Source organism: Drosophila hydei, unplaced genomic scaffold (genome assembly GCF_003285905.1).
Source record: "Drosophila hydei strain 15085-1641.00,03,60 unplaced genomic scaffold, DhydRS2 tig00000001-arrow-pilon, whole genome shotgun sequence".
Lineage (NCBI taxonomy): Eukaryota > Metazoa > Arthropoda > Insecta > Diptera > Drosophilidae > Drosophila > Drosophila hydei.
In genome coordinates this window covers 67,402-84,164 of record NW_022045643.1, presented here as the reverse complement: position 1 = coordinate 84,164, position 16,763 = coordinate 67,402, and the positions used below count along the sequence as shown (strand labels likewise).

Here is a 16,763-nt window from a genome sequence, read left to right as displayed (position 1 = left end):
ACAAATCGCATGCGAAACTATTATCAGAAGTTTTATGTTAATTTTTAAGCATGTTGCCTGGTTGCCTGTTTGCCTGTGCCTGTGCCTCCGTCTCTGGCTCTGCCTAACATCCAGGGGTCGGTGGCAGCAGCAGCAGCAGCAGCAGCAGCAGCAGCAGCAGCCGCAAGTTGCAAAATGTAATCTTTTGTCATCGTGTTTGACAGAAACGGTTGTCGCCCCAAACACGCGCACCTGTTTAGATTCCCTCATTAATTATGCATAAATTCTCATCAAATTTGGAAGAGTTGCAAAACAATCTTTAATGCCGATGCCAATTAGAATTTCCTTCCCAATTTAATTAAGTTCGTAAAGCAACTAGCTAAAAGTAACTTCAAGCGGAAGTATATAAGACTAAGGTAGACGAATCTGACACGAAATCTTCTATATAGAGCACAGTTCTCGACAGCTGATCTAACGATCTCAATCATTTGTGATTTGAAATGAAAATATTTGAGCAGAAAGAAGCTAGAAGAAGAAGCTACAATAGTAGCAGATACTATGAACGGCTTGCACAGTTAAGGCAGTTAATATTAGGCTTCATGTGTGCCGACTTACAGTAAAAAAATATATGCTCTATACGATCTTATTGCAATTTTCTAAGCTAAAATCTTTCAGTCGAAGTTTAGGAATCTATTTTTTGAATTGAATGTGAAATCCGAAATATCTTAAATCTGTGTATTTATAGAGGAATACATCTATAAAGTCTATGAATTTTGATGATGAGCTGAAATTGTATTCAACTTATGCTTAAGTTATAGTTATTATTGGAGCTAAAGGAACTAAAATGGTAGATGCTATGATGATATAAGCTTGATAAGATTCTAGATTTTAAATATTATAGTTTTCGAGATATTTATACAGACAGACAGCCAGACAAAGTAACTCGTTCTTATTAGAAATTTGCTTACTTCGTGGCTTCGATCACAGCTTTATCCGAAGCATAGACTTGCTCAATATAATCAAGATAATTTTAGTGAAAATTGGAAGAAGCAAGAAGCATTTATTTTTATAGTAATTGAAGCTCGATTTTTATAACTTATTAGCAGCTAGAAGTTTATACTTTTCTAATTTCTTCAATATAAATGATTAATTAATACTTGAGCACTTTTATTCCCAGCATTTACTGCTTAAAGCTTAGTCAAACACTAAATACTTGGCTTATTCTCCTCTTTTTTCTTTACTGCTCAACAATATGTGCAAAACAAATATGGGCGTGTCGGTGGGCGTTGGAAAAGAATATGTTGCAGCTACGTATTGTGCGCGATCAGAGTTGAAGGCAATTTGAAAAATCGATTAAATACGAATAAATGTTGAGGGCTGTGGGTTAGGCAGATTTAAAAACTCATAACAACGTGGCAACACCTCCTTTTGTATTGCTGTCCGCACGCCGAGGTGTCCAAAACCATGTGTGGGGTAGTCACCGGCATCGGTGCCATTCGCCACTCGCCAAAAGCCGCTGGCAATTGGCAATGGGATGAGAAATATTATTTATATTTGTATTGCAGAATTTATGACCCGAGAGAGATGGAGAGAGGGGTCGACTGCGTCTACAGACATTCGCAATATATATATGACAAATTTCCTGCTGCTGGTGTGGCGTCCCTCTTGGCAGGACAATGTGTGTTTCAGTAGCTGGCGCTAGTACATGGAACGGTGGCAGTGCGGACGACAGGAACATGGATTCGCCAAAAGCGAAACCTAATCAATATACAACTCGAATTAAAGCCAAAGGCATTGGAACGTTGAGTGGGGTCGATTGCGGTGTTGATTGCTTTGCATGCACAACACACACACACACACAGACACACACATTAATAACTACAATATCTGATTGAGGAGACAATTTAGGCAAGTGTATATCAGCTGCATAGTGGAACACACACTTGCATATCCAAGCAGAATGCATTCCATTAAAAATGACAAGTTGCTTGTCCAAATAAAGGCCGATCGAGTCCATCTGATTCCCATTTCGAGTTCCAGTTCCAGTTCCACTTTGGTGGGTATCAAAAGGATCGTGTTCAATAAAATGCAAACGCCGTCACCGTCGCCGTCGCCATCGCCGTCTCAACTGATTGTAATCAGTTTTGCGCACTAACAATGGCTGAGGCCAGTCGGCAGTCAATCATGAATCCATCTTCGTCAATCGCTGATTGTGTGAATCTGGTGGATTGCGCTGGAGTTAGTCAGTGACTTCTTGGTGGTTAACATGGCGCCTGAGTTTGTCGTTTTGGGAATTGCGCGATCAGATCATCAGCCACAGATGATCATCAATGGGTAACGCTGATGCCATTGTCTCTTGTTATATTTCTTTGTTTTTTGTTGCTTGCTTTGCTTTGTTGGCGGCGTCTGCAAATGCACGTCATTCCGAGGCTCATGAAATGTCACTCAAGTGAGCTCAACAGCCCATCCATCCAGCCAGCCATCCATCCAGATCTCTTTGGTCGCCTGCAGACCGTCAAACAATTCAATTGGAGTAGCGAATAAATCACACAGAAAGACGACTGCGGATCGTGAAGCATCGTCGTCGCCTTGGCTTAACCCTCGTTGTATTTCCTTTTAATGCCCTGTAGCTCAAGGTGTGATGCGGGTGTATTGGGCTAGCCGTTATTGTCACTGCTTTGATGTATAGCAGTCAAGCAGATCTCTAGTCCCTTGAAGACAACGTCTTTAAGATCTCCTCCTCTGTTTCGGAAGCTAAGCTTCGAGTCATCTAGAAAACTTTGCACTACGTAATGTCCCATTCAGATCGTAAGTATGCGAATTACTTTGATTACTTTTCGAGTAGTTAAGCACTTAGCGTATATGGGAAGTGTCTTCCTCAAAGTCCTGAACGGCTTGACAGATCGTTTGGTAGCTGTAAAGCGCAGGAAATGACTGCAACTTCGGCGGGTTTGAGCATTTTATTTTGTTTACGATTTTCGTAGTTATCTGGGAAGTATTTCGAACGTCGCTAATTTGACGACTGCACGATTGCATCGAGTCGCCTTGGTGCACAGAAGTTGGAGGTGAACTGGTCCTTGGGCAGAGGCTCCTCGATCGATGCATTTAGCAGATAAGCTCAATTTCGTTTTTGCTGACACTTAAGCGGCGGTCGACAGACAGACAGACGGACGACGGGGCCGACGGATGGACAGCATCAACGGATCGAAGTTTTGTAGCCGGGCGCAGAGCGGGGGAGTGTCTACTGTAGTTGCACGTTTTTCGCTCTGCGCAGCGAAATGAAAATTCCGAACTCCAAAGTCACGGACTTCAGTTTCGTTTCATTCGTATTTCTTGAACTTTCAACTGATTCTTCTTCTGTTCTAACTATTTAGCCAGGCAGTTTGTAACACTCATTGATGGATTTAAATAATAACAATAATAAAGATTATAATATATGTAGAGACGGATATTAAATTGATCTTAGACTAACATAGCAAGAAATTTGTTTGGCATTGAAGTTTGAGCCTAGTCTTATAGCCACACATTATAGATAATATGCAGCCCAAGTCTTATTGGATTAAAGGGTATTCGAGAATTCAGCGTGCCACACACAGAGCTCACACAGAAAGTCAGCTTTTCGTGTTGGGCTTAAAGCATGCGCCGGTAATTGTGAATGACAATAATTGTGAAGACATTCTGTGTGTTGGCCAGGCCAGGACGTCCCACTGACCAAGGCAACGTTGGAACGTGCAAAACGTTGGCGCCAACAGCGCCACCCAATATACGCTGCAAGCAAATAAAAAAAAAAGAAAATGAAGAAGACAACAGAAAAAAAAAACACAGACGAATTTTTGTCAATTTGAGGAGAGCATTTGAACGCTTTGTAAGCTGAAGAATTCCCAGAGTTGGGTCCAGATGCTGCGCTTCTTGGTTCCATTGGGGCAGGCAGGTACTCTTCACTGCCACGCCTCGTATTTAATAACTTTCGCCCTAATTCATGTTGGCTGTCAGTGCGTCGATTTTTCATAATTAAAAGTGAATTGAAAAACTGTGCAAAAACTTGTAGGAGGCGCAGCGCATCTCCGGCGTCTTTGAAATTGAATTTGTGGCCTCTGTCGATGGCAGCTACTGCCGACAACCACGTTTAAGGTGGTGCCATAATAAATGGTTGCTCAGCTTGGTTAGAGCTCGCTTAGCTGCATGCGAACCTATTCGAATCGAAGAGCACGTATCTAAGGTCTTGATCGTGCCAGCGATTCATTAATCAAATCGCCAAGTTCAACTTCATATTGAATGAGGGGCATCTAATGGCTCGATCAATATTTTGATTGCAGTTCAAGGCTTGGATTAGCTTGCCATGGTATATAACGATTTCTGATAAATATTGTGTGGATTGTAACTGTATGAGCAGTATTTCACTGGAATATATTCAAATATATTGTAAAATATGTTATCGATCAATGTTATCGATTGGCCAAATTTCATAAAAAAGATATTTTTTTATTGTATTTATAAAAACCGAAATTTAATTGACTTTTGGATGAAATGCATTGTCAAGTTTTAATTTTTGATCGATAGATTGTTTCAACAGCTTATCGATAACTTAAGTTATTAGTATATAAATAAGGCCTGATCAGAAATTTCATTCGAATTCAAGATTAGGAATAACAATATGCTATATTACTAGTTCTGATATATACCAGATAAGCTTGTTCAGGAATTTTCTTATCGAAAAGAGTTATCGATATGGGTTGAATTGATGATGGTGATGAAAGGGATTGTTCAGAGGTAAAAAATTCAATCGCAGACATAGAGCAAATATGCTACTGAAGTAGATATAGATGATATCTATATAGTTGATCGAATATATTGACAGTTGATCAATAACACAATGCAATTAAAACTATCAAGCTAAAAACACAAGCAACTAAAAAAGTTTTAGTTATTGTTAATGCCAATAATAATCGAATAAACTCTGCATATTTCCCATCGTAATTATGCCTTTGATGACTCTCTCTAAACACTCCCAGTGGGCATATCCTTTCGCATGTCAACTGACAATCTGCCCAACAACTTTTGATGATGCGACGGCAATTGCAAGCGAGCCCTGATGAACTATATAAGTAAGTCACATATCCACAGGGAGCTAAATAAAGAGAGACACGCATCGCACTTCTTGAACACTGTTCGCAGCAGGCGGCATCATTTGATATATATATATAAACATATATATATATATGTATATCTCTGTGTTTCAGGAGAATATTTTTGGTGACATTTATGTGCCGCTGACGGCCAATGGCGGTAGCGACAGCAGAGAGCTCTAATTAAATTTAATAGCTACGCAACGGCATAAAATTGTGCCAAGCCACCAACGAGGCAGGCCGAGAGGCCGACCGACCGCGCGACCGAGCGTGGCGCTGCAGCCAGCAGTCGGCAAAAGATGTCAAGATTGGGGTCGTAAACACATTTGATTTGATTTCTGGAAAGGATTCAGTCATTTCACGTCGGCTGCTTTGGCGGACGCGTTGATTGAATTGTCACCTCCAATTTAATGGCCAGAGCCAGAGGGCAGAGCAGAACGGGCCAGATCGCGTCAGTATTTCAACAAGTTCTATTCATTTTTGATGTTGTTTTGCTGTAGTTCTATGTATTCGGATTTAGCAGCGACTTGGTAGAGAGAGGCGCCACTGCTGACGCAGCTGACATTTGCTTTGGGTTAAATTTTTATTATAATACTGGCTGACTATGTCTTTGGCAAAAGGTGTCAGACGTTTTATTGCTGTTCTTTGACGACCTGCTGAAAAGTTCACGGTCATTTCTACAATTTCACCTCTGAGTTTTGAGCGCTCTGGCCCCAGAGGCACTGAGAGGGCAGGAGTTAGTTGGGGTATACGAGTATCATTCATCAAAAGACAGCCCGCTTTCAATTACTTTCACCTATGGCTTGCCCCAACTACAAGCGGAAAAGTGGGTCTAAGTGAAACAGGTAGCTAGATCTTAACATCAAAGATTAAATGCCGGCATAGATACATAACTAGCTCTTTTTTCGACAGTTATCTAAATACCCTGCAATACAGAAGTATTTTATAGCCAACCAAAGGAAAATATGTTGCAGTTCGGATGGTTCTTGGGTTAAATTCTTAAAAATAAATTTCGATTCCGCTCTTCAAAGAACTCCTGCAGAGTAATAAAAAATTAAATATAAATAAGTATTATAACTATACTTAATCAATTTCTAGTTCAAAAGAACTGTTGTCTAAGCTTCCGCTATAAATTGCTATTGTAGACAAATATTGGGAGCTTTAATTAACACGAGGCAATCGAACATGTTTTATCTCAAGACAAAAAAATACTTTGAAATGCCAAAACATTTACTTATACATACATACGTATGCGTATGCTAATATACAGACATACATACATACAAGTATGTACTATGTAAATAGTGGATAGAGTTGAAGGTAAAACATCGACAACATTTGTGCCCAGTCATTGTTCATATGCAACAAAAATAATACAAAAAAAAATAAAAAATATTTTTTTTAATTTGAATAAGTAATTCGAACAACACACAGTCAAAATCAAAAAGGAAAAACAAAGTAAAAACAAGTCAAAACAAATGTGAAACAAGGAAAATTCAATTTACTCGCATGTCAAGCCGAATTGCCGGCTAGGTCAAACACGTTGATGGATGGATGGTTGGATGGCTGCATGGCTGCCTGAATGAAAGGGACGCACAACAACAGTAACAGCAACAGCAACAAGAGTAACTACAATGGCTACAAGCTGAAATGGCAAAACGTTGCATGCTCGACTATTGGGCGGTCCGCTTGCCCCCACCCAGCTGACCGAGCTGTGCCCCCAAAAACCGATGCGACGGCAAACAACAGTCAAAAACTCGCGTTTCATTCCACGTGCAGCACGTTGAGCATGCTTTCGACTATTCGTATTCGTATTTCTATTCGTAATTGAGTGCAGGTGTGTGTTCATAGTTGGATTCATTATATTTACATATGATTGCATTGAAAAATAATAGAAGACTATTGTAGAGCAGGCTAGACTAGATGCTAACCTGGTTTAGACAGAAACTGTGTGTTTATATTTAAATTTTTTGGTTGGGTTTTTGAAAAAGGATTTATTCTAAAATTGTATATAGCTGCAGAGGTTCTACAGTTAAAATTTTATGCTAATAGCTTCTATATTGCTCGAGATACGCTTAAAAATCTCTTCGATATTTATCGATAGTTATATAAAAGTTCATAAACTGTGTCTGTGCATGGTTTCTGCATATAAATATAACATACTTATCGCTTCTGTTTTGTCTCTTGGCCTCTTAGACCCTTTCTTGACCACTTTCAATAGTTACAGGGTATACAAATATAAATTGCTAAAGTAACACACCGCCACTCACCCATGGACATTCGGAAGCTAAAGTTTTTAATTAATACAAAACTTGTTACACTTTATAAGCGCCTACTATTAGCATAGCCAGACATAGATGTGCATACATATGCATAAATGTAGATATAGAGGATGACATGTGGCCACATGATGCCAGTCGCACGTGTGCCGAGCAACGTTATATGGGGAAAAAGGCAGGCCTAGAGCGTAACTGAATTGGAAAAGAGTCTGAGCTTTGTTTTTGGCAGCTGCTGATTGCAGAAATTTAATTAAACTAGAAGTGTAAACAACTATTAACTGCAGAGAGCAAACAAATCGAATAACTAAAGGGAATAGCTGGATAGATAGATAATGAGAAGAGTTATAAAAGAGTTATAGATGAGGTTTAGTTGTGGCTATATAGGATTTGCTGTCTTTCATTGAAATGCTATATAAAGTTACACTTTTCCATAACTAAGCTGAAACTCTTAATCAAAAGTAAACAAATCGATAAACTAAAGAGAATAGTTAGAAATATATTATATGATAAATATTAAACTAGTTATAGATAAGGTTTACTTGTGGTTCAATCAGTTTTTTAAATATGCTGAAACTTCTTAATCACAAGTAAACAAATCTTAAATATGTATGCATATAGTGCTATAAAATTGACAGAGATCGTGCGTGCGTGCTGGCAACGAGTTGAGACATTAGGTTAAGTGACAATCATGTCTCTGATTTATTGCTATTTCCGTCTCATTGCGATTTCAGTGATTCGGGGAATTGCAAGCGCCGCTAATGAGCTGCCTGCCATTCGTTCACACTTGCACTCGAAGGCGGAGGCTGGCCGAGAGAAACAGAGAGAGAGAGATGCGGTCTCATATTAATTGATTGCACTTATGGCATTCAAGATTTGCATATATATAAAGTGCGGAATCCATTATTTCCGGGAACATTGCATTTGTACGGCAATTAGTTCGCATAAGTTAAGGCCTGCTCATTCGACTTCGAGTTGGTATCGCTCGGGAGTGCGACCCATGTTTGCTTGCGGCTGGCATAAATCATCTTCATGGAAATATCGTGTAGGGCAGCAGCAGCCAGAGCTGCCACACATAAAAATATGTATGTGTATAACTGTGGGACCGAAAATGTTCTCTAATTGAGAGACACCGCAGCAGGCAGCAGTCCCCAAAGATCGCCTCCTTTTAGCAAATATTTTCGGTTTGTTTTCGTTTTTTTTTGGGGGGAAAATGTTCTCGTAGAGTTTCCCAGCCCACCCGCACGACCCTGTCGAATATTTCTGTATTTCGAGTCTGTCATAAATATTAGGAAAAAAACGTAGTTTAATAAATTGTTGAGCAACCTAATTTATGACCATTTAATATGACATTTATCTACAACAATAACTTAGCGCAAAATTGTTCCGTCTGCGCGGCGACAGAAATAATTCTATTTCTTAACTCGATTTTTAATCACTTGTGACAGTTGTGTGCGCCTTTGATATCTCGCCACAGACTACTACCGGCCACTAGCTATATCATTTGATTAAACATGTGTTTATAGCTGTTCTATTACCGGTGACAATTGCGGGGCTTGTAAAAAGCATTGCTTAAAATCGCTCTGACGAGAGCGAGTACAAATACAAACACGTGTTCTGTCAAACGCTTGTATACAATTGTCTGTCCAAAATGGAAATTACATGTACCAGAACATACACTCACACACATGCATACGGGTTGGTGTCTGTGTGTGTGTGTGTGTTTGGTCCATCCTAGTGGGTCAAGTTTTGGCTGCATTTGCCGCCTGCCTCGCCTAATGGCAATTGTCGCAACTTGTTCTGAGGCCCACGCTCTCGCTCGGAAAAATTGTTTCCTCAGCTAACGCCCACTTTTTCTGTTTGTATTACTTTTTTTTTCTATAGAGAAACATGCACTACAAGTGCTAAAAATTTTGAAAAACATATTTCACAATTAATTGTCAGCGGCAGCAACTGGGGCTGGCAATGCTTTATTTTTCCTTTTTGTTGTTTTTTGTGCCACGTACCGCCGCCGTCATTATATATATATATATATATCTCTCTCGCATTTTTAAATGTTGTTCGACATGGCAAAAACAACGCGTTGCTGCTTAATTTGTCGTAATTAATGCTTATGAATAGTTTGTACTTGTCTTTATTTGTTCGAGCCAATGATTGCGCCTGCCTCATGCATTGTGTTTGCTTCACTCTTTTCTCTTCTTCTTCCTTTTGGCTAATCTCAGCTAACAGATCGTAGCACATAAATATGTGGCCTACTGTAAAAGACGCTAGAGTTGGCTAGAAACCCAAATTTAAATGCAATATTAAGCAAAAATTCATTTAAAGTTGTTTTACAACAAATAAGCGAGCCACAATCTTGAGATTCCCGTATATGAATTGAATTTTAAATGAATTTATTGTATATGAATTAGTTGAGCTAACGAAAAAATTTATAAATTAATTGTTTACTATTCGTAAGCATCTCAATTTATTTGAAAATAAATAGGCAAATAAATTTTATTATAGGTCTATCTGAGTAGAAGTAGAAGAAAAATTGTTCTTTTATTTTTACAACATTTAAAGTCTTTGAACTGACAAAAATAGGCTCTCAAACAGAACTCTAAGCTTTAAAGTTTTATACTAAAATAATATATATATAAATATAATATAAAGAATTTAAAAATTTAAACTCACTTGTAGCTTAACAAGTTCTGGATAATCATTAGCCAGCTTAGCGAGCTCTTGATAATTGACTTTGGCCATTGAGACAATCCATTCCTTGGCTTTCGAGTGCGACATGGTAACATCGGGTGAATCCTTTTCCTCAATTAACTGCGGAAAGACATAAAAACGGGTTACCAAGGCGCATAAATTAATTATGCATGTTTCTGTCACAACATTTTACAAAACTCAGAGCTGCCCAGGGCGTGGGGCGGGGCGCTAAAAACAAAAATTATATCTATATATATATATATGTGTTATATGTGAAACGGGCATAAAACATAGAAAGCCCATTGAAAGCATTAACGCCAACACACAATCACATCTTAGAACACAACACACACCCACATACGCACACACGCGCACACACTCAAGGCAATCGTTGTAGCATCCGCATGGATTCTGGGCGAGATTTAGATTGGGATTCTACCCTGCCCCCTCCCCCTACCTCTCTCTCTTTCTGTGCGAGTGTAAAAAGCTGGCATAATTATGCGCACACATTCGACGACGACGGCATGTTCTTTCCATAATTATGAAGGTAATAATTTTTATTTATTAGGCGCGTGCTTTAGGCATTTGCTGCGCCGGGTTTTCTTTAGCGATGCGCTAAATGAAATAGAGCTCCAAAAAGTTCTTGTTCGCCTGCCTCTCGCTCCATTTTTTTCTCGTGTTTTTTCCTGTGTGCCGCGGGTATGGGTAGCTGTTTAACCATCACGCATTCCCATTGATAATGAGCACTCTAATGAGCGAGGGGCGCAGGCACACATGTGCCACAACAACAACAACAACAACAACGACAATAGCTGGCAACATGTGTGTTTGCCTCTCATATTTACGAGCGCTGAAAACATTTTCGGCAACTAATTATCCATTCGCATAATGTTTCGCGTTTGCTAACAAGGCTGCAAAAGAGTCAGGCATTTGTTTACCTGTAACTCTCGCCGTGCCACACCCCCGCTAAACAGCAACAGCAAAAAGGAGAAGCGAAAAAAAAACAAGAAGTACTCGCTTCGTTACGTTATGTTACACATAGCTAATAAATGCGGCAAACACATGGCTGGGGCATTTAGCCGCAGGATGCAGTAGTAGCAGCAGCAGCAGCAGCAGCAGCCGTAACTCCTTTCATATATTTACACGCCACTTGACTTTGGGAGTGCTCACGTTTTTCCAATTACTCGCCGCCGTGCTTAAATCCCGTTAACCACCCGCTTCAGGTGGCGCCATTTGCAAATGCCGCATGCCGCATGCCGCATGCCACACGCCGCATTGCCGTTAGACGCTTGCCGAATAGCCGACAAGGTGAGCGAGAGAGCAAATGAAACTGAAACAGAAGCAGCTACAGCTACATAACAGGACAAACATTGCCAAGTAAGGCCCCGGGCAAAGTGGCCATGTCAATGCTAAACAAAAGAACCGTAACGCCCCCAAGTAGCCACCCGCAAAAAGCGAAAAAAACGTCGTGCACCCGACGACTGCTGCGACTCGTCGTTGGCTACTGCCACCTCCCAGCTCAAGTTGGGGGCTCTTCTCCCCAATCGCTTGTTTGTTGGCTGGCTTTCTTATGTCCTGTGTGTGTCCCTTTATGCAAGATATTATATCACACTGCTGGCCGTTGTCCGGCTGCAGATCAGACCAAACCACACCAGACCAGCAGACCAGAGCAGACCGGAGCAGACTGTAGCATGTCCTCGTTCGCTGTGTTTGCGTTTGCCACCCGAAACTTACCTTTGACTCCCTTTTCAAAAAAAAAGGAGCACACACAAAAAAACCGGAATGAAGCCACAAAATGGTCATGTTTGCCGTATTCCGTATTGCCGTTTTGCCGCACGCCTTCCACCCGTAGTCACTCGCAGTCCGCTGTGCCATTGTCCGCTTCGATCTGGTCGACATTGTTGCTGTTTGTAAATTTAACCGCTTCGGGACATACGGCGTTGTTGTTTAACAGCAATAACAACTTTTGGTTTGTTTCCTTACATTTTTAATTGGGTCCTTTGTGGTCGGTCGGTCGCTCGGTCGCTACGTCGCTACGTCGCCTGCCTGCCTGATGACTATAGCTTTGCCTAACTAATTTCTATTGCTGCTTATTGGCTATGTTAACATGTTTCACCAACTTGTTTCTATCCGAAAAAGGGTTTTCTCTATCTCCTCTTTCACACTCGCTCTCTGGCAGGACCAAGCTCTCATTCGGGCTTAATATGCATATTGGGACACGGACTTTGGCCACCAAAGTACCTTGTGGGTTAATAAAAATATATGTGGTTTGTTTGATGCTGCAGTTGGAGCTTCATTTCAATGCCTTTTAAGCTAAGCACAAATAAGGGTTAGGGTTTGAGTTGGGGGTTTAATTTTAGTGTTAGGCAAACACTATGCTCTGCAAATGTTTAGTGTTGGGCGGGCTATATATACCTCATATTAAAATTCAGCTAATGCTGCCTTTATGCTTCACAGAATTGTTTGCAAAGCTTGGGATATTAGTGAAGACTCTAAAATGGGAAGTTGAAAGGAAAAACCTCCCATTTCAAAAGGATTTAATGAACTATCTAACTCATAGAGGTAGATGTAACCAATTTCAGCTAGAGACGCTAGATCTTTGATAGTAAAATATAAAAAGCTTGACTCTTACTTACTTAAGAATGGAGATCTCGAGAGATGGGATTAAAGAATCTGAGATAAGTTTTGGTTGTTGCAAAAGACATCGCTCCAGCTACAGATCTCTATTCTAAGATACTAAAACACTTAGATTAGTTTTCCTTTTAGTAGAAAGATTTCAGCAAAGAATTATGAGTATTATTCTTCAAGTAAAAAGTCTAGAGAAAAAATATTGCCTTTGTTATTAACTCGACTTATAAAGGCAAAAGTAAAAGACAAATACATTTGAAATATATTCCAGCTCAACGATAGCTAAGCAATTTAAATAGTTGTATGCGTCGAGGCTACAGTGGGTGCTGACTAAATGCGCCAACTCATGAAGCTAATTAAAAAGACTCGAAACGAATTTAATTGATCAGCTCGCAGGCAGATTCAGCCCGCAGCGCTTACGGTTGCGGCGCCTAAATTTCACGGTCTATAATATTGATGGATCTATGAAACAAGAAGAAGCAGAACGGGCAGAAGCCGAAGCAGAAGGGGCAGAATTCCATTTCGAAACTCTTTCATGAATGATTTGGCACTTTTTCCACAATTTCTGAGATGATTAATAATTTTTGTTTTAAGCATAATTCATCAAGGGTTTCATATACATTGCGTTTCTGATAGATAAAGATTGCTGGCGCCGTCGATCAAATTTGTTATTTATTTACTTTTTTCTTCGTTGTTTTTTTGTAATTTTGAATGCTGATTTGGCTTGTTAGCGCACAGATTTGTTAACAATTTTTACAGGTTCAACAGCTTCGACAATGATGAGCACGAACAGTTTATGAAACTGTTTGCATATCAGATACTGATCCTAGATAACTTTCGAATGATTTGTAATTAGATATCTAACGATGTTTGGCAAATAAATGAATGGGAATATCTGCAGGACTGAAAATACCCTAGCAAAAGAATAGCAGGAAATTGATTCCAATTAATGATTCGAAAAGAATTCATTGCGTATTGTGTGATTGACTGCAAATACCCCATGTGAAAACATATTACCACTAAATATGTGGCTGGCAGATGAATATCCGACTGAAAATACCGTGCCTGTGGCGTTAGTTGCCAAAGCTTAATCATCGATAAGTGTTTGCTTATTTGTAATAAATATATATATATAAACATATATTACTTATCTAACTATATTTATCATAGAGTGCATAAATACTTGCTCGACGACAAATACCCTGCCTGAAATCATATTTTGTATAACAGCTAAAAGAGGAAATATTTTTGGCTGCATGTAAATCGTTCAACATTAATCCGGAAACATGAAAAACGTGAGAAACCTAACATAAATGCTGAGAATCTTAGACGCTGTAAGACGTTTCGATATATGTAAACATTAATTTAACACACATAAGTGGATGCGAGTGTGTGTGTGTGTGTGTGCGAGTGTGTGCACAAATAAACACTTAAGTCTCTTTCGTTAGTCTTTTAGCCGAGTGTTGAGTTGAGTTTTTATAGCGCTTGACATGCAGTTGACAATTTGGAGTTCGCATTTGACATACATCTACTGCTGCGCCTGTCGCCCGGCTCGTTCTGGAATATTTGTGCGGGGTATACATAGACATATTCATCTTGGCCGGACGTAGTGGAATGATTTATGCAGTTGCCGTTGCCCAAACCCTAAACACTTTTGATTGACAGCCCTGAGTGGATGACAGTTGTTTGTCAATGCTCAGGCCCGAATGGTAATTGCCGTCGTCTTTAGCTCGCAACATTTGCTACGAAACGATTTTCTCGTAACGCTTGACAAATTTTAACATGTTGTCGCCTTTTATTGTCAGCGATATGTAATGGCCGATACACCAACTAAATATATATATTATATATAAAGTTTACTCAATGAATGTTCGAGGAGTATGCGCTGGATTGTTGTAAAAGTTGTGTTGCTGCAAAGCTAATTATATAACATAATAATATCAGGTACTTAGGCCAGGTGTGCCTACGAAAGGAGAGACTATGTATAAAAACGGTTCTATAAATATGTTTACTATATTGTCTGATCTGATTATTCTATATAGCTTAGTCCAGTTACAATGTTAAATTTCATTGACGTTTCTGTTTTCCAATAATTGTTGTCTTGGCCAGTGGCGGGCGCAATGGAAAACAATAACAAAAGTACATGCATCGCTGAAGACATGTACGCATGTCAAAGCATACGTGTGTTTAAATATATATATTTATCAGAGAAGAATGAGTGACGAACAGACATTGTAGCGGGCGCTTGTAATGTTTATGAATCTCACATTTTATTGTCCGAGAATAAACTTAATGGATATGTACAAGTCGAATGTGCTGGTAGTGCTCGTTCGTGACCAGCAGTTCCACTCGAGCTAAATTTAAGAAAGAGACATACAGAGAGAGAGGGAGAGATAGAGAGAGAGGGGGGAGAGCGCGAGTGGGATCTAAGTGCCCGCGTGTCAGGTAAAAACACCCTCATCTATGCGAACTAGTTCAGAGAATCTGTGTAGGCCAAGTCAAATATGTCCAATAAGAAAAGACAAATTTGTAATATGCAAAAAAAAAACTAAATACTTCCCACAGGAAGTAAGACAACGTCTAGTTGGAACTGCTCGCACCCGCACCCGCATGGCTTCATTGTTAACCGGTTTTTTGCTAAACATAATGAAGACATACCTTCTCTGGCTTTTTCTTGGGCGGCGGCGATATTATTTTTGCTTCTTCTTCGGACGCCATCCGGTTGAATTTGCGTGTCGCTTCCTTAACGCTGATGGGATTCTCAGCTGCGTCTACCTTGTCTGCACAGGAGCTATCGGTTGAAGCGCCCGATGAGAAGGAGAAACGTGGTATATTCTCCTTATTGCTGCCTTCGTCCACGGAATTGACACGGGATATAGACCTGGCATTGCCATTATTATCGGCATTGTCTTTAGCCTCGGCATTAACATTAGCCTCGGCATTGGTTTCGGAATCTTGTTCGTTCTTCTTGTCAATATCTGATTGGCGCACGAGACGTGCTGGGTCAATGCGTTGCATGGCAGCTGTGAATTCGTTAACGCACTCCCGATAACTTTCCACTTGATCCTGATGTACGGCCAAGCCGGTGTTCACTGGAGCACTTGGTTCCGGCTCTGGTGCTGGCGACTGCTGCACTTCAGGCGGCGCTATGTAGGGCGGCGGCTGCCTCATTGGCGAGATGCCGCTATCGGTTACGGACACAATGGAACCAGCTCCCGGGCTGGACGGCGTAGAGGCATTGCCCGCAGCTGCGATGGCTCGTTCCACAAACTCGTCGCTTGGACACTCATTGATATACTTTTTGCGTAGTATCAAATACTTTTGATTGTTTTCATTCTTGATTGTGGAGAGCAGCGTTACATAGGTTTTGAAACGCTTTCGTGCCTCGGCCTCATCTGAAATTGAGATTTCAGTAGCGCTTAGTTTACCTTTTCCATTGCATTACTTTATGATGTCAACAGGTTGTAGTCAAATAATCAGATACATATAAATTTGTCTCTGACTCACTTTGTGTGTGCGTTAGATATTTCTTGAAGTGCTTGACGAGTGCATGATTTGTCACCTTGCCGTCGTTTTGCAGCATATAATTTCGTATATCCACAATCGACAGTTGCTTTGCTGTCTCGTTTGCACTCATTTTTTACACAATTAACTGCTTATTGATCACCAATTATTGGATAGAAAAACAAAATATTTTGCACAAAAACTAAACAAACACAAAATTACCAGGGCTGCACACTAACAGACGCCAGCTGGCTGGGCTAGATTGAGTGTCAGCCCTGTTGCTTCGCGGAAAAAAGCTGATTGATATGAGCCAAGCAATTCAAATGGAAATTTATATTATTAGTTTCAAGATTATATGTAATATATATAATTGAAATCTAAAAGTATGCAAATTATTAAATTATAGGTATTATAGTAAATGTTAGAGGCTAAGCTGTAAATTAATGTTTGGCAAATATTTAGCCGAGTATCAAGATTCCTGTAAAGTTGTTAGTTTTTAAAATAAGAAAAACTTTATTAAAATAAATATTATTCATTATTATATTTCGTTTGCTTTTAA

At 39.9% G+C, this 16,763-nt stretch overlaps 1 protein-coding gene across 2 annotated transcripts in view; it reads right to left on the bottom strand.

Moving 5' to 3' along the window:
* The window catches only part of LOC111595095 (ankyrin repeat domain-containing protein SOWAHC), a 35,529-nt gene extending 19,081 nt beyond the window's left edge, over positions 1-16,448 (bottom strand). For both annotated transcript variants that reach the window (XM_023308660.2, XM_023308662.2), the window contains exons 1-3: positions 16,208-16,448; positions 15,359-16,095; positions 10,055-10,192 (exon numbers count right to left, since the gene is read on the bottom strand). In XM_023308660.2, the coding sequence (XP_023164428.2) occupies positions 10,055-10,192; positions 15,359-16,095; positions 16,208-16,337 (1,005 nt within the window). In that variant the 5' untranslated portion in view covers positions 16,338-16,448. The remainder of the gene's footprint in view (positions 1-10,054; positions 10,193-15,358; positions 16,096-16,207) is intronic.
* Positions 16,449-16,763: the final 315 nt, after the last annotated feature.